Source organism: Aquarana catesbeiana, linkage group LG09, assembly GCF_042186555.1.
Source record: "Aquarana catesbeiana isolate 2022-GZ linkage group LG09, ASM4218655v1, whole genome shotgun sequence".
Classification (NCBI taxonomy): domain Eukaryota; kingdom Metazoa; phylum Chordata; class Amphibia; order Anura; family Ranidae; genus Aquarana; species Aquarana catesbeiana.
The window spans coordinates 302,004,222-302,028,295 of NC_133332.1; the positions used below are offsets into that span (position 1 = coordinate 302,004,222).

Sequence of the window (24,074 nt, forward strand, 5' to 3'; positions counted from 1 at the left end):
ATTCTACAGGTTGCATGTTTTGAGTTACAGAGGAGGTCTAGGGCTAGAATCACGGCGATACCTCACATGGGTGGTTTGAGAGCACCGTTTTCATATTTGGGCGCTGCTCATGTATGCGTTCACTTCTGTACGCTAGCTTGGTGGGATGGGGCGCGTTTAAAAAAAAAAAAAATTCTTATTTTACATTTTTACACTGTTCTTTTAAAAAAAAAATGTGTCACTTTTATTCCTATTACACGGAATGTAAACATCCTTTGTAATAGAAAAAAGCATGATAGGACCTCTTAAATATGAGATCTGAGGTCAAAAAGACCTCAGATCTCATATTTACACTAAAATGCAATAAAAAAAGAAAAAGAAAAAAAAAAAATATTTGCAATTTGAAAAAAAAAAAAAAAAGGCCCTTTAACCACTTCAATACCAGGCACTTAGACCCCTTCCCGCCCAGGCCAATTTTCACCTTTCAGCGCTGTCACAATTTGAATGACAATTGCGCGGTCATGCTACACTGTACCCAAACATTTTTTTTATCATTTTGTTCCCACAAATAGAGCTTTCTTTTGGTGGTATTTGATCACCTCTGCGTTTTTTATTTTTTGCGCATCAAATAAAAAATACAATTGAAGAAAATTTTGAAAAAAAAAACAAGTTTTTCTTTGTTTCTGTTAAAAATTCTTATAAATAAGTACGTTTTCTTCAATGACGGGCACTGATATGGCTGCACTGACGGGCACTGATATGGCTGCACTGACGGGCACTGATACAGCGGCACTGATGAGGTGGCACTTACGGGCACTGATCGGCACTCGTAGGTGGCATTGATGGGTACTTATGGGTGGCACTGACAGGTGGCATGGGTGGCACTGACAGGTGGCACAGATGGGCACTGACAGGTGGCACCGATGGACACTGACAGGTGGCACTGATGACACTGATTGGTGGCACTAAGGGTGGCATTGCTGGGCATCACTGCAATATACTGGTGCCAATCAGTGCCCATTTGTGGGCACAGATTGGGCACATGTGGATGGCCATGGGGTACATACATGGCCATCCACATGTTGCCCCTCTCCCTGGTGGTCCTAGTGGCGATCCCTGGTGGTCCAGTGTGGTCATCTGAGGGGGGGAGCTGCGCTAATAAACAATCAGCGCAACTCCCCCTGTCAGGAGAGCCGCCGATCGGCCGGGCGGGAAGTGGTTAAGAGCTATGGGCGGAAGTGACGTTTTGAAGTAGCTTCTGCCCTGCAATGATATGGAGATGGGTAGGGGCCATCTTTCCCTCACTTATCTCCATGTCAGGCTAGGGAGAGGATCCGATCGCCTACCGCCGGCTCCAGTAAGCGGCGGAGGGCACCGGAGTGCGGTGGGAGGGGGTCAGCCCTCTCCCGCTGCCGACAAAAGTGTTCTCGCGGCGAATCTGCTGCAGAGACCACTTTTATCTTGAAGCGGACCGCCCGCTGAAGAAGAAGATACCGGGGTTATGGCAGCTAGCTGCTGCCATAACAACGATATTCCTCTTCAAAATACCGATGTATAACGACGGTCGGCGGACCGTAAGTGGTTAAAGTGTTACTGAACCCAGAACCTGCATTCCCTATATCTGGTCTCCCACAGAACATAAAAATGCAATAGCTTTATTAGATATAAACGGCTAAATACCTTTTCTCATCAGCAGTATATAGGAGTCTTGTGACTTGTATCACTGTTTGCTTAAGCTTGTAGGAGTTTTCATTCTCCCCGATCCTGTCTGGCCCTGTGCCGATTACATGCTCTATCCCAAGAAAAAAAAAAAACAACTCCCTAGCAATACACAGTAAACTGAGCATGTGCAGCCTGACTCCTAATGCTCTGTTCTATCGAGAAATGGGTTGGAGTCAGTAAAAGGACAGAGGATCAAGCAGCCTTTTTACATAATGCAGAGGATTAACCCCTTAGGTTTATCGCATATACAAACTGATTTTAATGTTGTGGGTTTGGTAACACTTTAATATCACTAACAAAATAAATCAAATTTTTGCAAAACTGTCTACTTCTTTCAATACTTTTTCACTGTGTCATTCCATTTTATCACACGTAACTTGTTACCGACATGTGGTGAAAATTTCATGTCAATAGCATTTTTAGAAATATATTCACCTAGAAAAATGGTGACATGTTCAATACTTATTTTACCCGCTGTATATATAAAATAATTTCTTTTATTTTACTTTTCTTCAGTGGCTTCTTGGTTTCTGACTTAGGCCAAAATGAAACATCCCGGGAGCCTTAATGAGTATTTTAAATTTCATTTGGAAGAGGGGCTTTTCAGCTAAGCACATCCTCCTGCAAGCATGCCTGAGCTAAGGGCAAATGGATTCTAGGAAGTAAATGTTAACCACTTCCCGCCCGGCCTATAGCGGATTGACGTCCGGGAAGTGGTTCCGTTATCCTGACTGGGCGTCATATGATGTCCAGCAGGATAACATACCGCCGCACGCCCGCGAATCCCAGCGATCGGTGGAGCGGTGTGTCAGTCTGACACACCACTCCACCGATCTTGGTAAAGAGCCTCCGGAGGAGGCTCTTTACCACGTGATCAGCCGTGTCCAATCGCGGCTGATCACGATGTCAAGAGGAAGAGCCATTGATCGGCTTTTCCTCACTCGCGTCTGACAGACGCGAGTAGAGGAGAGCCGATCGGGGGCTCTCCTGACAGGGGGGTCTGCGCTGATTGTTTATCAGCGCAGCCCCCCCTCAGATGACCACACTGGACCACCAGGGATCGCCACTAGGACCACCAGGGAAGGGGCAACATGTGGATGGCCAGGTATGTACCCCATGGCCATCCACATGTGCCCAGTCAGTGCCCAATCTGTGCCAATCAGTGCCCACAAATGGGCACTGATTGGCACCATAAAATTGCCTAGATGCCCTGCAATGCCAACCTTAGGAGCATCAGTGCCACCAGTGTCATCAGTGCCACCTATCAGTGTCCATCGGTGCCACCTATCAGTGCCCATCTGTGCCACCCATAAGTACCCATTGGTGCCACCTACGAGTGCCCATTGGTGCCACCTACGAGTGCCCATCGGTGCCACCTACGAGTGCCCATCGGTGCCACCTACGAGTGCCCATCGGTGCCACCTACGAGTGCCCATCGGTGCCACCTACGAGTGCCCATCAGTGCCGCATACCAGTGCCACCTATGAGTGCCCAACAGTGCCGCATACCAGTGCCACCTATGAGTGCCCATCAGTGCCGCATACCAGTGCCACCTATCAGTGCCGCCTATCAGTGCCCATCATCAGTGCCACCTCGTTGGTGCCACCTCATCGGTGCCCATCAATGCCGCCGTAGCAGTGCCCGTCAGTGCAGCCATATCAGTGCCCGTCAGTGCAGCCATATCAGTGCCCGTCGGTGCAGCCATATCAGTGCCCGTCAGTGCAGCCATATCAGTGCCCGTCATTGAAGAAAACATACTTATTTACAAAAAGTTTTAACAGAAACAGAAAAACTTGTTTTTTTTTCAAAATTTTCGGTCTTTTTTAATTTGTTACCCAAAAAAAAAAAACTGCAGAGGTGATCAAATACCACCAAAAGAAAGCTCTATTTGTGGGAACAAAATGATAAAAAAAATTGTTTGAGTACAGTGTAGCACGACCGCGCAATTGTCCTTCAAATAGTGACAGCGCTGAAAGCTGAAAATTGTCCTGGGCGGGAAGGTGTCTAAGTGCCTGGTATTGAAGTGGTTAAAATTAATCATTTGCCCTTACTCAATATGGCCATGACTTGTGATTCTCTACAAAATAAAACATGGAGACAAAGATGAATGTGTTTGCTTTGAATATTAAAAATTAATTAAATAGCATTTTTTTTTAGTTTGTGGTGCTCAGGTGCAGTTAAGTTCCACTTTAACAGACAGAGATGTCCCATGCAGCCTGAACATGAGCAGTTTCAGAATACAATCTGCACAGGGAATTCAGACCATATGTGGACTAGAGAATGACACTGGTAATTCTGATAATGTAGCTAAATTACTTTGAAAAAGGATGGTATTTGTAGTGTTTTTTTTAAAGGGGTGACAAAGCAATGGCTAAAGTATGCTTTAAGATTTATAGTTTAAATATCTTTTATCTTCAAGATGTCAAACCCATGAAACAGGTAGGAAAACTTACACAGTGCTGATTTCACCCTTCACTGCAGACTTTTTATTCTGTATATAACCCACACAGCACTAAATACAACAGGGCAAGGTAAAACATCTGCATGCTAATTACACTTCCTGCAGCACCCCGCACTCATTAGAATGTGGCCTTTGGGTCTGAAAGAGCACTGTGTGAGCCATAATCAGTCAGCGGACCTGATTCCCATATTAATGCCTTCAATAAAGCAGGCAGCTCGGACAGAGGTACTGTATGCTCTGCTGGCCAGTTAAACCATCTGCTCCCGGGGGAAAGACCTAGGTTAAGCTTTGCGGATCCAATCCTTAACCCCTTCTGTTGCTGACACAGCAAATTCAAGGTTAAGACATTATTGCAAAGTCAATAGACCTCACAGTTGTATTTAAAGAAGAAAGAAACACAATGACACGTAATCTTAGGTTAGATGCACTAGCTGCTTGATTGTGAGCAGCAGAACACAAGATACGTTCTTCACACCGCAGTTCTTCAACTTAAAACCAACAGATAGTGGATGCTGGAAGGAGTTCACCGATAAACGAAACTGCATTTTGTGTTTTTACTTTTTTAAAGAATGTGAACATTATTATTTAAAGCGGAGTTCCACCCAAAAATGGAACTTCCGCTGTAAGGGAGGTGACCCCCTGACATGCCACACTTGGCATGTCATTTTTTTGGGGCGGGAGCGGATATTCTCTTTTTAGAGGGTCCCAGCTCCCACTTCCTCCCGGCGCACCGCAAGGGAGATCATCTCTCCCCCTCCCTCAAGGCAATCATCTGGGGCACGTCACAGGTTCCAGATGATTGCCCGGCCAGTCACAGCACGGCTCGCACATGCGCAGCGGGTGCCCGGCTGTGAAGCGACAGCCGGGCGCCCACAGTTACAATGCTGGCGCCACAGAGAGGAGGGGGAGACAAGCGGGGCTTCGTTCCCCCACATCGCTGGACCCTGGGACAGGTAAGTGTCCGATTATTAAAAGTCAGCAGCTGCAGTATTTGTAGCTGCTGACTTTTATTTATTTTTTTAAGCAGAACTCCACTTTAATATTAAACTGTCTTATCAGTGGTTGTTCATGTTTGATAACTCTGGTTTTATGCATTGCAGATACAGGTTTCCTGTTCCTTACCGATTCTTTACCTCACTGAAAGTCTACAAGACAGGGTCTGTTTAGCTAAAACAGACTCTCTAAAACCTCTATAGATTCTAAACACTTACCATGCACCCGCAGCCGGAGACCATGAGACCTTGACTAGGCTTTGGTTGGGACCTTTTTTTTTTCACAAGAATGAGACCCTTTTTTTTACTTCAAGTACAACTTTTTTTTTTGTTAATCTCGCGCACAACCAATTGGAATGGTCTTTTGGAAAAATTTGGGAGAGATAGGATATACACTATATTACCAAAAGTATCGGGACACCTGCCTTTACACACATGCGAACTTTGTCATTCCAGTCTTAGGGTTCAATATTGAGTTGGTCCACTCTTTGCAGCTATAACAGTTTCAACTCTTCTGGGAAGGCTGTCCACAAGGTTTAGGAGTGTGTCTATGGGAATGTTTGACCAACCTTCCAGAAGCGCATTTGTGAGGTTAGGCACTGATGTGGACGAGAAGGCCTGGCTCGCAGTCTCCGCTCAAATTCATCCCAAAGGTGTTCTATTGGGTTGAGGTGCAGGCCAGTCAAGTTCTTTAACCCCAAACTTGCACATTAATGTCTTTCCGGACCTCGCTTTGTGCACTCATATTGAAACTGGAAGGGGCCATCCCCAAACTGTTCCCACAAAGTTGTCCAAAATGTCTTGGTATGCTGACACCTTAAGAGTTCCCTTCACTGGAACCAAGAGGCCTAACCCAACCCCACACCATAATCCCACCTTCACCAAATGATTTGAACCAGTGCACAAAGCAAGGTGGTCCGTAAAGACATGGATGAGCATCAAGGTTTGATGTGTTTTGGAGTTTTGCGTGGAATGTGTCAGGATTTGGCTTTTGTTTCTCGACTTTTTTGTCTCATACCAATATGAACAAAAGAAATAAACATGAGAATGTCTAAACATTTATAATTGCAAGAATTTTCTGGGTGAAGTGGTGCATTATCTGACAGAAATGCGGGGGGGGGTTGTGCAGGGAGAATTGGCACATCATTGAATACTTACCACTTGCACTGCTGTGCCTTCTCAACAACTATACATAATATCATTATCCATCAACATTATTATATTAGTGATATGACGACTAGATATTCCCTTTGTTATTATTTCTAGACTACACTTTGCTGGTGTTAGCAATGTTTTCCCTCTTGATTTGCTTTATATCATGAAATGAAACAGTGGCCTGGCTCCTATTGGCACATGTATGTAAAAGTCTTTTTCTAACATCAAGTACACAAGTGGGATTTAAAGGTGATGCAATTATATGGAATTATGAAATAGAATATGCTGTATTAATGTGATTGTTCTTTTCACTAGTACCTCTATACTCCTAATGAAGCTCTTCAGCTAAACATTTTGAGTCTTGACTTGGTCTGTATTCAAGTCTGTATAAAAAAGTTGAATGAAGGAAATTTCGTACACTACATGACAAACTAAGAACTTAAAAAGACAAGTGATCATTTGAGGCTTTCATTGTATGTTGAGCCATTTCACTTTGATGTAACTATGTTGGTATAGACTTATTCATGGAATGTTACATGTTTTTTTTAAATAAATATACATTTTATGGAATAATTTGTGTTGCTGGTTTTGGATGGCACCAAGAAAGTCGCATGCTTTTTCTATGTTCTGTTTTGATCATAATTAGGTAACAGTCTATCTTTAAAGAGGAGACCAACTTAAAGTGGAAGTAAACCCATCCATAAAACCGTTTCATGTATGGCACGTGCCGGAAATGTAATACTCCCATTGGTTGTGCTCTCGACCAAACTGTCAAACCATCCAATGGCTGGTGTTATAACTGATCACATGTGCAGCATCATGGCAGTTGTAGATTAAACAGAGGCCAAGATGGCAGCTTCCTTGGCTGAAAACGATAGGAGTGTTTACTTACGCTTTAAAAGTCAGACATTGAAAGTTGTTGCAGGTCTAGGTGATTGCACTTTATACCTGTTAGCAGCATTTTTGAGGCTATTAAAATCACTGAGTACTTTAAGCATCATGGATTGACCTTGTTTCCAGTGGTGGCCTGTCCATTAGAGGAGCCGGAGCTCCGCCCCATCTATCCACACCCGCCACCCCCATGCTCTATCCACTGCCACTATTCCGACAGGACACCACCACCCCCTATTCATGCATCCGCCCCTTTCAGGACGCCGAGCGCATGAATCACAGTGGTGGGGGAATTATTTGAAGCACCTGATTAGAGCCAGAGCCTCTAATAGGCTTCAAAATAGGGTGGGCTCCTGGCGCAGAGCATTGCGCCAGGAGCCCACCCAGGTGTTACAAAAGCGAATGAACATTCGCTATTAAAACACTGATCCTCAATCCGGCCAATTTGAAGCAGGTCTGAGACCCGTTTTCCAACTGGCCTGAAAAGAGAAGAGTCCCAAATAGCCGTCAAGGAGGGAGGAAACGGAAGCCGCCGCGATGCCCGTGGAGAGCAGGGGAAGGGAAAGCCGACAGCCGCTGTGCAAGGGAAGCTACCGGTGAAGCCTGGGAGAAGCGCTGCGCACCATAGATGGGGTAAGTGCACCAGACCCACCCCACCAACTCCACCCCAAAAAAAAAAAATTGCCATCGGCCGACACTGCTTGTTTTCTACATAGCTGACCTACAGCAGCCCTAATAAGACTCCTTATTCCACAACTCTGTACTATAACATCCAGAGGTACTAGTACTTGAGGTGTTAATTCTGGAAGCCAAATACATGAGCACAGTAGGCTGTGAAAAATATAAACGTTATTCTTAATAAGACGATTATAAGATGACCAATTTTTTTTAAATCTCCGTAAATGTATTCATCTTTGTTGTTTAACAAATTTAGGGAACACTTATACTTGGATAACTCCAGGGGGACAGTAATATATACACCAGAGAAGCAAGAAGATGAGAGATGTGTAAGTGCAGTTTGCTCATCTCCCTTCTGTAAATATCACAGACACCTCGGTGAGATAGTGTTTACTGTGGCTTTCTGTGACCTCGGAATCGAACTACTATTGTCGCCAGTTAAGGCCAACACGCCAGAAAAGCAGAAGGGCACGACAACCTGTGCTAAGGGGCAAGAGGAGGAAAATATGAAGACTGTCACAGACTGATCCTCTCTGTCTTCTGTGTTTTGCTAAAGGGCACATAATGACACAGGGTGACATTAATACTTATCGATGGTTTTATTACACAGCTGAATGACAGGGTTCATACTTAAAGGAAAGCGGTTTCGGTGAAAAGATGATAACTGCAACTGCTGGTTAATTTTAAAGTTATAGGCTCTGGAGCGGTAATTTCTATCACTGCTTTCCTACTTGATAAATCACTAACCCAGAGCAAGTATGTAAGCGGGAAGCTTGCGCGTTTTAGGCTTTACTGTCCACATGCTTTTTCTGACTCAAAAATTCTTTAGGTAGTGATCCTTGATCAGGCTCCAGGACTGCAACTTTAAAAAAAACATTTAAACCTTCTATGCCTCAAAGCGTCCTACCTCCCTAGCTTTTCTGTAAGGGTTTTTTTTTTATTACGACGCTTGAAGTTTTCAACTAAAGCTATCTACCACCCAAGAATGGAAACTAATCTGAATATTAATTTAAGTGGCAATAATTTAAGCAGCAATTAGGTTGACACTACAAAAGTGTGGCGCTAAACAAATATAAAATCAAAATCCATAAAAAGTGTGAAAAACATAAATAAAACCATCCAAAATAATATCCTCCACCATGTGAAATCTCCGCCTCAAATGAAGCTAATCCTTTTTCTCAAAATGACCAACGTAGATCAATCACCAGAATTTCTGGCTGACAAATTAGAAGCAGCAATAAAAGTATAGCACACCACCTGGAATAGTGATGAATTCCCCCACCGTAAAGTATAAATGCACACTCGCCAAAAGTTAAGCAGCATAATGCGTTTAAAACTGAGCTCTGAACTCCTTCTCCTATCTGCTAGGGGCCGCGGTCTTCAAAAGTATAACCCAGGGATATGCAATTAGCAGACCTCCAGCTGTTGCAGAACACTACAAGTCCCATGAGGCATAGCAAGACTCTGACAGCCACAAGCATGACACACAAAGGCAGAGGCATGATGGGACTTGTAGTTTTGCAACAGCTGGAGGTCCACTAATTGCATATCCCTGGACTATAACCTCATGAGAAGTGAAAAACCCAAACAAAAAGGAGCGAATAGTGTAGTATTTTATTTCCCATAAAGTTCATCTCACATAAGTCTCAGAGGTAGAACACAGCATTCCAAATGTAAATAGCTATGATTAAAAGAAAGCCGCTCATCCGCCAACAGTACCAGGTTATCGTGGCGACATACACCCAAGCCCTGTTTAGCGCTGCAAGTTTTTTTCTGTTTATCATTGGTATTCTGCACTTACACCATAATTGCAAACTGCTGAGGTGGACTAGCGCTGACATATAATCTATTATAATCACATAATCTATTAGAACTACAAAAGATCAATCTGCACTAAAAATTCTGTCACCTGAATGAAGGAAACAAACCGTCCTAGGGTTCAAAAACCTGTAAAAACACTCTAGCCTTTGGAGATCAATCCTGTGACCAGCAGGGGCAGCACTTATTTACTGACAGAGTAAACTTGCTTGGTACCCTCCATCCTTCATTGGTAAGGAGCTCTCTGGAATCCTGCTGCAATGCATCACAGAGAACGCTAAGTAAGGTAAATTAAGGACCCCAGCTGGATAAACTAACCACAGCCATACTTTAAATGTATTTACAGTATATGCACACAATACTTAGAAAGCATTGCATGCTTCTTGCCAGCACTGTAAAAATTAATAGACAGGAAAAAAAAGCCGGGAGCATAGTCCGGCCATGAATTGGGGACAAATTGCAGAACGTGGTGTAGAGTAAGTGCAGCATCCAGAAGAGAGCAGAATCTGTTCTCTTCTATAAATAGTCCCCGTAGTGAACAATTAATCCCAAATCCTGGATAGAAATCACTGATTGACTTCACCTGTTGTCCTAGAAAGGACTGATAGTTGATAAGTCACTCACCTTGCCATCTTCTGTGTAAACATTTTCGTTGTAACCCTTCACAATGGTCCGATCAATAAACAGACTACGCATCACTACAATCACTTTCAATACTTTGCCCAATGTCACCTGTAGTGAGAAAATAAAGAAGATGGTTATTCAAGCAGATAATTAACGTCAATATCTTTAAGTAGAACTCCTATGCCTGGTTGGTTGCTGATTACTGTACAAACCATAATCATTTTATCCCGGTTACTACAGGCAAAAGCCTTGTATTCTTTTCACAGAATGCAAATTGTTCTGTGAATGGACAAGGTGAGATGTACTCACCCCCACCTCTCCCAGAACACCTTGTATTCTTTTTGTGAATGGATAAAGGGAGAACATATCACACTATCCCTGCACTGTACACTAGCTAGAACTGTGGGTTGCAGCGCCAGAAGAAAATTTCTACCAGTAGTATCCTGGATGAAAGAAACTAAGATGTGTAAAGTAATCAGCGGAGAAGACAGCAGTGAACACTCAGCATTAGAAATAACTTATTTCAATTGGTGCTATTGCAAACATTTTTTTTTTTTCTGGAGTTCGACTTTAAAGTATATCTAAAGCCCAAACTTTTTTTTCTATTTTTTGCTATAGTAAAGGGGTTACCATTCCTCTTATTTATTTTTTTGCCGTGTCCTGTTGGGCAGAATTCCTTTCACTTCCTGTCCAATGACACAGGAATTCTGCCCCCCCCACCGGAAAAATTTCCCCTCACTTCCTCTTCTGGTGGGAGCTGTAATCTTCTCTCTCTCCTTCTGCTTTCTCCCGCTATCAACGTGTCTCTTGTCAACACACAGGCACTGCCACATAACAAATTGGCCAACTGTTCTTCTCCCCTAGTCTGAGTTCTACTGTGCGGAGGATTGCAAGTGGCTGATACCAAATTCAACTTCGGAACTTACATTTTGTACATTTAAAAAAATGTAATTCAGTGATGTATTAATGAATACAGAGCAGCTTATTCTGCATCTTTTATACCTACCTGAAGTTCAGCTTTAAAGATGGTCATACACAGTGCATTGAACTATATTACCAAAAGTATTGGGACACCTGCCTTTACACGCACTTGAAATTTAATGGCATCCCAGTCTTATTCTGTAGGGTTCAATATCGAGTTGGCCCACCATTTGCAGCTATAACAGCTTCAACTCTTCTGGGAAGGCTGTCCACAAGGTTTAGGAGTGTGTCTATGGAAATGTTTGACCATTCTTCCAGAAGTGCAATTGTGAGGTCAGGCACTGATGTTGGACGAGAAGGCCTGGCTCACAGTGTCCACTCTAATTCATCCCAAAGGTGTTCTATCGGGTTGAGGTCAGGATTCTGTGCAGGCCAGTCAAGTTCCTCCGACCCAAACTTGCTCATCCATGGACCTTGCTTTGTGCACTGGTGCGCAGTCATGTTGGAACAGGAAGGGGCTATCCTGATGCTGTTCCCACAAAGTTGGAAGCATGAAATTGTCCAAAATGTCTTGGTATGTTTCCTTCACTGGAACTAAGAGGCCAAGTCCAACTCCTGAAAAACAACCCCACAACATAATCCCCCCTCCACCAAATGATTTGGATAATGAAGACATGGATGAGCGAGTTTGGGGTGGGGGAACTTGACAGGCCTGCACAGAGTCCTGACCTCAACTCGTCAGAACACATTTGGGATGAATTGCGAGCCAGGCCTTCTCGTCAAACATCAGTGCCTGACCTCAAAAATGCACTTCGGGAATAATGGTCAAACATTCCCATAGACACACTCCTACACCTTGTGGACAGACATTATAGCGGCAAAGAGTGGGCCAACTCATTATTGAACCCTACGGACTAAGACTGGGATGCCAATAAAGTTTATGTGTCACAATACTTTTGGTAATATAGTGTATATATACTTATTATGTGAGAGGGAGGCCTTGTCACTGTAAGAATAAAGGAAAATGTGACACAGGATTCACATTTATGGTTATTGTGAGGTTCAGAACTATTATTTCTGAGTGGAGAAAGCTGTTTGTGGCTCTCTCCAGATTCCGAAGTTCTGGGTCAGAACAGTCAATCCTGTATTCGGGTTTTGCTAGACACCTGCAACCTGGCTGACTACAGGTGTGCAGGGTCATTATATACTCAGGTCCCTCCAGTGCTGGAGATGGAAGGTCTCATCCGGGGTTAGGGGGCCCCAGCCATAAGCCACGAGACAGAGGTCTCATCAAGGGGTCACGAATGCCCACACAGAAACCAAGAGACAGCAAAAGTCTCAATTCCAGGAGTCAGGTTGGCTTCTATCGGGGGAGTCAGGAGAACCCGAATCCATAAACCAGAGGTGGGCCGTGCAGGAGGGTGCTGGAACTAAAGGCTAGAGAGCCAAGTGTTCCAGGAGAGCTGGACAACACAGTCAAAGGGACTGGTAAGAGGAGCAGCAGTGCTGCCAAAAAGAGAGCAAGGTGGCTCAGTATCTTCATTTGTGCACATTGTGTGGAAGAAACCGCTGCATGGGCAACTGATGTACATGTGAACTTCTCCATTTATTGAATAAAAGTGGGCTACCTTGCCCTAAAATACAATTTTGAACTGGCACAACTCATTGCAAACGCACCTACTGCTTGAGTTTAAGCTCCCCAATCCCACTATATATAGTGAATATAAGTTATTGTGCATTAATATTATATATATATATATATATATATATATATATATATATATATATATATATATATAACAATTCCACCAAAATTATCAACAAGTGCGTAGAAGGCAAGTTGCTCCAAACCATTAAATGACTTTATAGCATTGTCATATTACCTGGCACTTGGAAGAACTGTTTGGGCTGACCAATTAAAATCTCACTGTTTAAAATCTGCCTTAGGATTATCAGCACAGAAATAAATTCAAACTCCCTCAAGCAGTCAAGATTTCCCAGCTAAAGAAACAGAGTGAATCATTTGGAAGGGGAAAAGTGAAAAAGTCACTTTAGGGACAGAAATATTTGATCTTAATTACTGTGCATTAAGGCAAATAAATTTGAGTATTAACGAGTCTTGGCAGTTATTGTGCATTAAGAGCTAATATGTTTTTCCTTGTTACATGAATTTCTCCGAATGCGTCGAGGACAAACAAGTCCGGGTTCTGTTTGTCCATCTGGTAGAATAATCAGCTGAAGTATGGTGGAGATTTGTATGTAGTTGAGGTCTATGAGGCTGGAAGGAGGATAAAGACCCTTTTATCCTAGAAGACTGATGGAATGAACTACTTGGCACAAAGACATGTTTCTTCCACTCGCTGGACTGTCAGCCCAAGCATGCTGTGTTCTTGTGCCAGTGCAGATGGGCAATTTCTGCCTGGGGTCACTGACTCTACCAATTGCTGCTGAAAAGAGCTGGACCCACTATGTGCCCAGATGGCAGACCGCTAGGCAAGCTCCGGGTGGCTAAAGTAGTCCTGAGAAAATAACAGGGATGTGTAAAAGTTTGTTTTAGAGTTGTGGGCTCTCGAGGTGTACATTATGTACTCCTTTATACCTAGTGCTTACCACATTTCTTAGCATTAGACACCTTGAAACACAAACTGTAAGGCCTCATTCACATGGGCCGATTTGATCCATGCCCTGTGCAGGAATGTGTTAACCTGCACAGGGATGGACAAGTGTTCTGTGCCACAGCTCCCAATATGACATCTGTGTCGGTGCGTATCCCCAATCTCACCCTGGGTGCATGCAGCTAGACCAATATAGATGTCATGGTGGGAGCAGCAGCTGTGTCCATGCAGACAATGGACAGCTACAGGACTGCCGGGTGGGGATACATGCAACACCTGTGCATCCCCATGCCAGTGAAACGTGGCCCTACACAGGGCACGGAGCAAATCACCCTGTGTGGAGGAGGCCTTAGGTGATTTAACTATTCAGCATCTATAAAAAAATTTTTAAAAAAAAGGTTAAGATGCACAAGAGGGCGTATCTAAGTGCAGCAGATTATTCATTAATAAAAAAGTAAAATGGTCACTTACATGTTGTAGGGTTAAGAAAGGCAAATCATATACAACAAGGTCATCATCTCTGGAGCCCAGGCTGAGCAGTAGTGATCAGAGGCTAGCAAAACCTCCAGCAGCAGAAAACCAGAAGCAATACAAGCCAATCTGACAGCATGAGAATTGTTGCCGATGATTTCAGACACTGGGGGGTGGGGTGGCCAGTGCCATCTTAAGAGCATTATAGGCCCCCGGGCAATACAGTGCACTGGGGCCCTGTCTACACAATCACGCACCCCAGGACTTATGGAAGGTAATAAAACACAGTATCCCAAGACCAGTGGAAGGTAAGAAAAAAAGTACCCCCTGGGACATGCAGAAGGGGTAAGGGAGCTGGCAAAGGAAATAAAAAAAAAAACAGTACCCTAGGACCTATGAAATATATAAAAAAAGAAAAAAAACAGTGCCCCAGGACCAGAATGGAGAAGGAGGCTGCTGTGACCAGGAAGTTGTTTGCAGGAGAAAAGCGCACTAATATTCAAGGATCCTGGAGGCTGGTTTACTGGACAGAAGAACAGAAATGTCAAGTATCGGGGTTCTTTTTTTTTTTGTAATTTACCCACTCTTGCCACTGCCAAACTATTTGCCCAGTAAAATAACTCCTTTATTCCTTGATTTACCTACCGTTTCCTGTGGCAGAGGCAGGCAACAATCCGACTGTGGCGCAGCGGCGTTGGGAGCTGTAGCACGCGGTAGGCTGGATGCGCTGCTCTCCTCAGAGTGATTGACTCCATCCCCGTGAGCAGGGAGCTTGAGCACGCAGCCGCGGACCACAACTCCCATAATCAACCGCGGCGGCCGTCTCACGCGACGTCGCCTGACAGACTGACAGTCAGTCAATAGTGAGTCGAGATTCGGCGGGCGGAAAGTCGGACAGCCGCGGTGCTAACCATTGTTTTGGTATTACAAACAGACATGCTTGGCTGGGGTCGCTAGGCAGGTGGGGCCCCCGGGCAACTGCCCAGTGTGCCCATGCAAAAAAGTGGCCCTGGGGGTGGCTACACATTTTGAGGACCCAACATCTCTTTTTCAAGTCTACCTATCTACAGCTAGTACTCTCTGTTGTATATGCAGTGGGCAGCAGGAGTCTGCACCCCTGGGGTTAGGCATACAATGAGAAAGACTGGGAAACAACAATCACTAGGAACAGATGCATTGGGAAACAAAGTCAAAGATAGGGAGGGGAAGGAGAATCTGCAAACCACTGTAAACACTATTGGGAGAGCTGATGGAACTACTACAGTGACAAGTAATAGGAGTCATTCAAATTTTACAAATGGATTATAAATAAGTAAAACACATTTAAGTAAAGTCAATTAAATAAAGCAATGGGATGATACCCATTAAAATGACAGTCATTAAAGTGGACCTTCAGTCATTTTTTCAACTTTCCATCTATTAAATCTTCTGCCCTTGTTGTTTTAACTTTGGACAGTAAAACATTTTTTTTCTGCCAGTAAATACCTTATACAGTCCACTTCCTGTTTCTTGTCTGGTCATTAGCCTAGGCTTATGACATCATGCACAGCTCTCTCTCTCAGAGTTTGAGAGAGTTGGCCAGGAAGGGAGGGGGATGAGTCATAAGAGGGCCAAGGAAAGCTGCAGAGCTGGAGGTGTGTCTGTGTAAATCCAGGAAGTGAACAGGCAGCAGCTTCAGATGCCAACAGTTAAAATGGCTGCAGCCAGACTTAGTGGAGGGAGATTTCTGCAGCATATTTGGCAAGTACAGAATCACAGTATATATAAAATAGAATCACAGTATATATAAAATAATATGCAAAGTGGTTGGAGTGAAGCTTCAGAATGGCAAACATGTTTTTATTATAAATTATGTCAGCAGACTGCAGTTCCTCTTTAATAACACAAGTAAAAAAAAAAAAATGGACCAAACACCGGCATCTGATGTCATCGCCAACAATTCCCATACTGTCAGATCCGCTTGTGTTGCTTTTAAAGCTTTCTGCTGCCAGTGGTTCTGCGCTCCTTTGCTGCTCAGCCTGGGCTCCAAAGATGATGACCTTGTTATATGTAATATGCTTTTTTTTAATCCTACAACATGTGAGTGACCATTTTGATTTTTTATTATTACATTATCTATCTGCTGCACTTAGTTGCGCCCTCTTTTGTCTTAACCTTTTTTTGAATAGGAGCTTAAAAGTTAAATCACCTACGGTGAGGTTAGAAAGTATTTGATCCCCTGCTCATTTTGTGTATGTTTGCCCACTGACAAAGAAAAGATCAGTCTATAATTTTAATGATAGGTTTATTTTAACAGCTAGAGATAGAATAACAACAAAAATATCCAGAAAACGCATTTCTAAAAAGTTATAAATTGATTTGCATTTTAATGAGTGAAATAAGTATTTGATCCCCTATTAATTAGCAAAATTTCTGGTTCCCAGATGTCTTCTATCCGAGCCATCTCCGAGTATTTCAGAGTCTCTCTGGCATCCCCCACCTCTGGCCACATGCGGTATTGCATGCAATAGAAGTCAATGTGGAACAAATTATCTTCGTTTCCATTGACTTCTATGGGGAAACTCGCTTTGATATTCGAGTGCTTTGGATTACAAGCATTCTCCTGGAACGGCTTATACTCGTAATCCAAGGTTCCACTGTACGAAATTGTAGACCTACACAAGGCTGGAATGGGCTACAAGGTCACCGCCAAGCAGCTTGGTGAGAAGGTGACAACAGTTGGTGTGATTATTTGCAAATGTTAGAAACAAAATAACTGTCAATCTCCCTCATTCTGGGGCTCCATTCAAGATCTCACCTCGCGGAGTTTCATTGACCATGAGAACGGTGAGGAATCGGCCCAGAACTACACAGGAGAATCTTGTCAATGATCTATAGGCAGCTGGGACCATAGTCACCAAGAAAACAATTGGTAACACACTATGCCATGAAGGACTGAAATCCTGCAGCGCCCGCAAGGTCCCCCTGATCAAGAAAGCACGTGTACAAGCCTGTCTGAAGTTTGCTAATAAACATCTGAATGATTCAAAGGAGAACTGAGTGAAAGTGTTGTGGTCAGATGAGACCAAAATTGAGCTCTTTGGCATCAACTCAAATCGCCATGTTTGGAGGAGGAGGAATGCTGCCTATGACCCCAAGAACACCATCCCCACTGTTCTTTGGGGGGGGGTTCTGCTAAGGGGACAGGACAACTTCACCGAATGAAAGGGCGATGGACGAGGTCATGTACCGTCAAATCTTGAGCGAGAACCTCCTTCCCTCAGCCAGAGCATTGAAAATGGGTTGTGGATGGGTCTTCCAGCATGACAACGACCCAAAACACGGCCAAGGCAACAAAGGAGTGGCTCAAGAAGAAGTACATTGAGGTCCTGGAGTGGCGTAGCCAGTCTCCGGACCTTAATCCCATAGAAAATATGTGGAGGGAGCTGAAGGTTCGAGTTACCAAACATCAGCCTCGAAACCTTAATGACTTAGAGAAGATCTGCAAAGAGGAGTGGGACAAAATCCCTCCTGAGATGTGTGTAAACCTGGAGGCCAACTACATGAAATGTCTGACCTCTGTGATTGCCAAGAAGGATTTTGCCACCAAGTACTAAGTCATGTTTTAGGAAGGGGTCAAATACTTATTTCACTCATTAAAATGCAAATCAATTTATAATTTTTTTGAAATTCATTTTTCTGGATATTTGTGTTGTTATTCTGTCTCTCACTGTTAAAATAAACCTACCATTAAAATTATAGACTGATCATTTCTTTGTCAGTGGGCAAATATAAAAAATCAGCAGGGGATCAAATACTTTTCTCCCTCACTGTAAGGCCTTGTTCATTCAGGGCAATTTGGTCCATTCCCCGTGTAGGGCCATGTTTCACTGGCACGGGAATGCACAAGTGTTGATGTAAGATATGCCTTCTTAATCCTACATGTGAGTGACCGTTTTGCTTTTTTATATCATCTGCTGCACATAGATGTGCTTTCTTCTTCTGTCTCTTTACCAACAGATATCTCTTCTACCTGCCGCGGAGCTGCTTTAAGGACAAGCCTACTGTTTTATTCACATCATACTTTATGTGAACTGAAGAACTGGTTACTATTAGTATTACTATTACTGGTTAGTATTTATTCTCTCTGAGTCGACTGGCTGTTTTTGAATCACAATATTTTGTATTTGTCTATTAAAAAGGATAACTGATCTTTTTTTTTTTTTTTTCCCAAACAGCAGATGCAGTTTTGTGGCATGAAGGAACCCACTTCCATGGTGTTTCCAACTGAAATCCATCCAACCCCCCCCTCCCCCCCACTGCTGTTATGTTTAAAAGGATTATTAAACCTGGGTACCAGGTTTTGCAGTGCATTAACAATGCGTGTTAAACTTTTGTGCTTACAGGATCTTTAGAGCCCATTCACACAGGGACGACTTGTCAGGCGACCTAGTCGCCTGACAAGTTGCCTCCCGTTCTGTGCTATGGAACCGTTCTAAGGGGAGCGACGCAAGTCGCTCCAACTTAGAAAAAGGTTCCTGTACGACTTCGGGGGCGACTTGGGGCAACTTGCATAGACTTCTATACAGAAGTCGTTTTGCAAGTCACCCGGGCAGTCGTTTGCAGGTCACCTCGCTGAGGCGACCTGCAAGTCGTGTTGCCCCTGTGTGAATGGGGTCTCAGTCATACCGTGCAAGTATGTGCAGTATATTTGCACATTGTAGCAGACTTGCCTTGTAAAGTTCCCCCCAGCGATGTGTCATCCTCGGTCTCCCTCGTCAATGGTTCTTTCATCTTTTCCCTGGTTCAAGAATCTTTGCCAATCTTGAATGGCTAGAGCGAAGTGGAGTAACAACACGCATGCACACAGGTGTTCTGTCAAAACAGGCAACTTGTCAAAATTTCCAATTGCATTACTACCGGTTTCTCTCCAGTAATTGCAGATTTTCGATGATTTTGCTGTTTTCACAGAAAACCAGCAGTATATACACTTCTGTACACGACGAGTTGGCTGTTTTAACTGAACACCGGGTAAGGAGTAAAAAAAAGTTGTCGCCACTTTAGAGGCCACCATGTTGTTGGTTAGAAGCGGGCAGACTAACAATTTCCTCTCATTATATCGTGTACCGTAGTGTATACGCTGACGGTGTTCTGTAAAAACAGGCAAGTCGTCTAAATCCGCAATTACAGCTGCTGGAGAGTCACCGGAATTGACGTAATTGGAGATTTTGACGAGTTGGCTCTTTTGACAGAACACCGGCACAGACTCCCACATTGTGCATGAATGCTAGTGTATGATTCATAAAAAAACTCCTAGCAGGCAGGGATGGAGATTTTATGCTAGAATAGACATACATTGTCTCTTCCACTGTAAAATATCTATCTGCTAGCAGTTTTTGACTTTCCAAAGTAAGGGGTGCTAACAGCAAAGCTGCAACAATGGTCTTCCTAAATGTATTGTTAAGGTAAGAAATATTATGGATGACCTTTAAAGTGGTTGTAAACCCTTACATATATCCAGTGAAGTGACTGGCTTTAGGTGAGACACAGAGATGATGTCTCCATAAAGATGATCTGTCATCCCTTATTTCTATCACAAGGGATGTTTACATTTCTTCTGATAGGAATAAACGTGTTCAATAAAAAAAAAAAAAAAAAAAAAAAATGTAAAGCGTCCCCGTACGCAGAAGTGAACGCATACATACGTCGCCCCTGCATATGAAAAATATGGTTTGTACGAAACATATGAGGCATTGCTGCGAACGTTATAGCGAGAGCAATAATTCTAGCCATAGACCTCCTTTGACTTTAAACTGGTAACCTGAAAACATTTATAAAGCATTTCCTATGGAGCTTTTAAAGTATCACAGTTTGGCTTCATTTGACGAGCATGCGTAATTTAAACAAATTGGGTTATATATTGTGGGTTTTTTTTGCATTCAAATTAATTCAAGTGCATTTTTTTCATAAAAAACATGTTATGCTCTAGGGTCTCTGCCAAAAAAAAACCCAACATATATAAAGTTTGAGGGTTTCGATTAATTTTCTAGCAAAAAAAAATCAGATTTTTAATTATAGGAAGTAAATGTCAGAATTGGCCTGAGTGGGAACTGGTTAATAACCACTAAAATCTCCAGTAGTTTCTTTGCACTGTCTTTGTCCTATCTACATGCATGCCCTCCTGTGACTGGCTGCATGGCATTTCCCAGGGTGAGTGGATCATGGCTGCATAATGTTCTGAAACGGACACTTATAGTCACCATCAAAAGTGTGTGACATGGAAACAATGCAGTAGAAAAAAAAAAAGGGGGGGGGAGCAAGGGGTTGAGTGTTGTCGCTGTATATCCGAATATGCCTGAAGAAGTACCTTCATGACATGGTCACCGAATGTAATTTTAAAGTGTCACTAAATCCAGGACCCTGCATTCACTATATATATGGTCTCCCACAGAACATGGAAATGCAATAGTTTTAGTAAATATAAACTACTAAATACCTTTTCTTATCAGCAGTTGGAGCAGTCTTGCGACTCCTTATCAGTGTCTGGTTAAAGCTTGTAGGAGGTGGGTTTGGTAAAATTAAACAGGGAAATGTTTTTTTTTTTTTTTTTTAACCAAGTAAAGCCACTCTTCTTTTTTTAGATTAGCATAGTCTGACTTGTAGCTGTCACTGAGTGTGTACATACCTGACAGTTCTAAAAGTAATGCAATTTGATATTCACACATTTCTAACAAGTCAAAGGCAACAGCCTGCGATATACTATATAAGAAAAGGCAGATACGCATTTGCAAAAGATCAGAATTTAACAAAGTGGTTTTGGAATGCAGTAAATGTAGCATTATGAAAAAGTGGCGTTTCCCAAGTGGTCTCACTGAAGCAAGGGGAAAGAAAAATCGGAGATGTAGTTCAAATGAGGCTTACTCTCTTTATTTCATAAGCATTCTCACACCTACAACTGTTAAAAAGATACTTATGCTGTGAATATTCTATAGAGAAAATGGTGTCATTTTAATTAAGTCATTTGCTAATAAAATTACAAGTTCTATTACTGACTCATGCTATTTACAATAAGATTTGCATGATATAATTTAAGTAAACACTCGCAACATCAGGACTGCTGGAGGGCCGACAAAACAGTTTTGAAAGCAATCCTGGCAGCGTCTTTAGATTTTCCTGGCCCTCCTCCCTTCCTCCAAATTAATTCCTGATGCAGGGAGGGTATGCAGGTGGCACAGGGACTTTGCGCATCACCCCATCAGGACAGCTAATAAAGTGTGACACCACCTTGGCAGCAAAGGGGATGGGATGACAGATTGACATCTCTGAAAGCCCCAGACAGGAGATCGGTGAAAGAAAGAAAAACTTGCCCAACAACGGGGGAGCATGAAATATAGATGCATCTGAACACTTCCGAAGCCCACAACTGATGTTAAATCCCCAAACAATTTTCTGCCCAGTGCCCTGAGAAAAGTTGCAGGTCACCAGACAATTATCCCTTTTATCCTTCGGATACACAGTAGGTTAAATGGCCTTCAAAGACCAAAATACAAAGGCAGGAAGGAATTGGGTGTCTGTAATGCTAGTGATGGCAGGCGTGGGGTTTCTGATGTACGGACTGCTCGTGATCTAATTGTATCTGAGTGATCTTTATCTGCAGTCGTTCCTTTGTACTGTGAACAGCAGGTGTGTATAGAAGCCAAAATTCCAATCTGGATTGGGAAGAACACATTTCTTACTTGAAGATATTCAATTCTTCAGAAAGTACAAGGAACGGAACAACAACACTGTACTAATGCTCCAGAACCCAATTGCAAATAACCACCTCAGTTCCATTTTCTGCTATTAGCACTGCACTACTTTAACCACCTCAGCTCCGAAAGATTTTACCCCCTTTTTTTTGCTATTCGGCACTGTGCTACTTTAACTGGTAGTCATACAACGCTGTACTCAAACAAATTTGGTATTTGATCACCACTGGGTTTTTTGGTTTTTCTCGCTCTATAAACGAAAAAGAACATACATTTTAAATAAAAAAGAAGACAAAAAAATTTTTTTTTTTAAACTTTCTGCTATAAAACATATCCAATAAAAAAAAAAACAAAAAAAAACTTCATCAACTTTGGCCAAAATGTATTCTGCTACATGTCTTTGGTAAGAAAAAAATAAGAATCCCAGTAACTGTATATTGATTGGTTTGTGTGAAACTTATAGCGCCTACAAACTATGAGACATATACTGGAATTTTTATTGATTTTTATACTGGTAATGGCAGTGATCAGTGACTTATAGCAGGACTGTGTGGCGGACAATCTGACACTAACTTACACTGGGTGGGAACTCCCACTGACATAACCAGTGACATTAACACAGTGATCATTGCTAAATCTGTACAATGTCACTGTACACTGACACCGGCTGGGAAGGGGTTAACATTTCAGGTAATCAAGGGGTTAAATGTGTGCCTAACAAGTGTTAGTTTCTACTAAATCTCTCTTTGTTTCTTATCCCTGGTTTGGGGATAAGAAGCAAAGAGATTGTTCCTTCTGTACAGAGACGTGTGTTGATTGCCAACATAGGGCTCTCAAGGTACTCAGAAGTATCCAAACTAATGTATACATTTACTACAACTACCTTACCTTGAAGTGTTCAGTTTAGAGAATCCAGGCACATAACAGGGGATAACAGACATCGTGTCTACATTTCTGAAGGGGTAATTTTAAATACTCTGGTGTTGGGTGATGACGGACAACATACAAGTCAGGGTTCTACAGACATATTTGTAACCTTAGTGATTAACAGTCTCAGTCTTCAGGATACAGAAGACATGTTACACGGGGGAACACTGATGAACCAAGAACTTGATGCACAGGATTACTAGCAGGGCTAGTATTAAACCCAAAAGCAAGCATTTATTTTGCTGCAGTTTACAAATTCTTAGATGTGGAGAAAGATTAGAGGGGGAGAGGCTATAATGGACTTTGATGGTACCATATATCAACTGCAGTAAACAGTCGTGAATAAAATAATTTGTAGTTTTTATTACAAATATATATATATGTATGTATGTGCACACATTTAACACTCCAATGATAATCAACAAAAAAACTCTTATGCCGTGTACACACGAGCGGACTTTCGTCGGACTGAACTCCGAAGGACTTTTTGATGGAGTTCAGACGAAACGGACTTGCCTACACACGATCACACCAAAGTCTGACGGATTCGAACGTGATGACGTACGTACGACCGGACTACAATAAGGAAGTTCATAGCCAGTAGCCAACAGCTGCCCTTGCGTCCCTTTTTGTCCATCGGACTAGCATACAGACGAACGGATTTTTCGACTGGACTCGAGTCCGTGGGAAAGATTTGAAACATGTTCTACTTCTAAAGTCCGTCTGATTTTTCGACAGCAAAAGTCTGATGATGCCCACACACAATCAAATTGTCCGGCGGATTCATTCTGTCCGACCTTTGCTGTCGAAAAGTCCGCTCGTGTGTACACGGCATTAGTTCTGAAATCACATAGAGGTGTGACAACTGAATCATTTATTACACCTCTATGTGATTTCAGAACTAAGAGGTTTTTTGATTATCATTGGAGTTTTAATATTTAAGTGTTAAATGTGTATGTTATATATATATATATATATATATATATATATATAGTAATAAAAACTACTAATTATTCACAACTGTTTATCGTAGTTGGTATACGGTACCATCAAAGTCCATTAAGGCCTCTCCCCCTCTAATCTTACTCCATAT

General features: G+C 42.6%; 1 protein-coding gene across 1 annotated transcript in view; it reads right to left on the bottom strand.

Moving 5' to 3' along the window:
- MED27 (mediator complex subunit 27) overlaps nucleotides 1–24,074 on the bottom strand; it is a 540,607-nt gene that overhangs the window by 63,842 nt on the left and 452,691 nt on the right. The window contains exon 5 of the mRNA XM_073600521.1: nucleotides 10,321–10,428. Coding sequence (XP_073456622.1) covers nucleotides 10,321–10,428 — 108 coding nt within the window. The remainder of the gene's footprint in view (nucleotides 1–10,320; nucleotides 10,429–24,074) is intronic.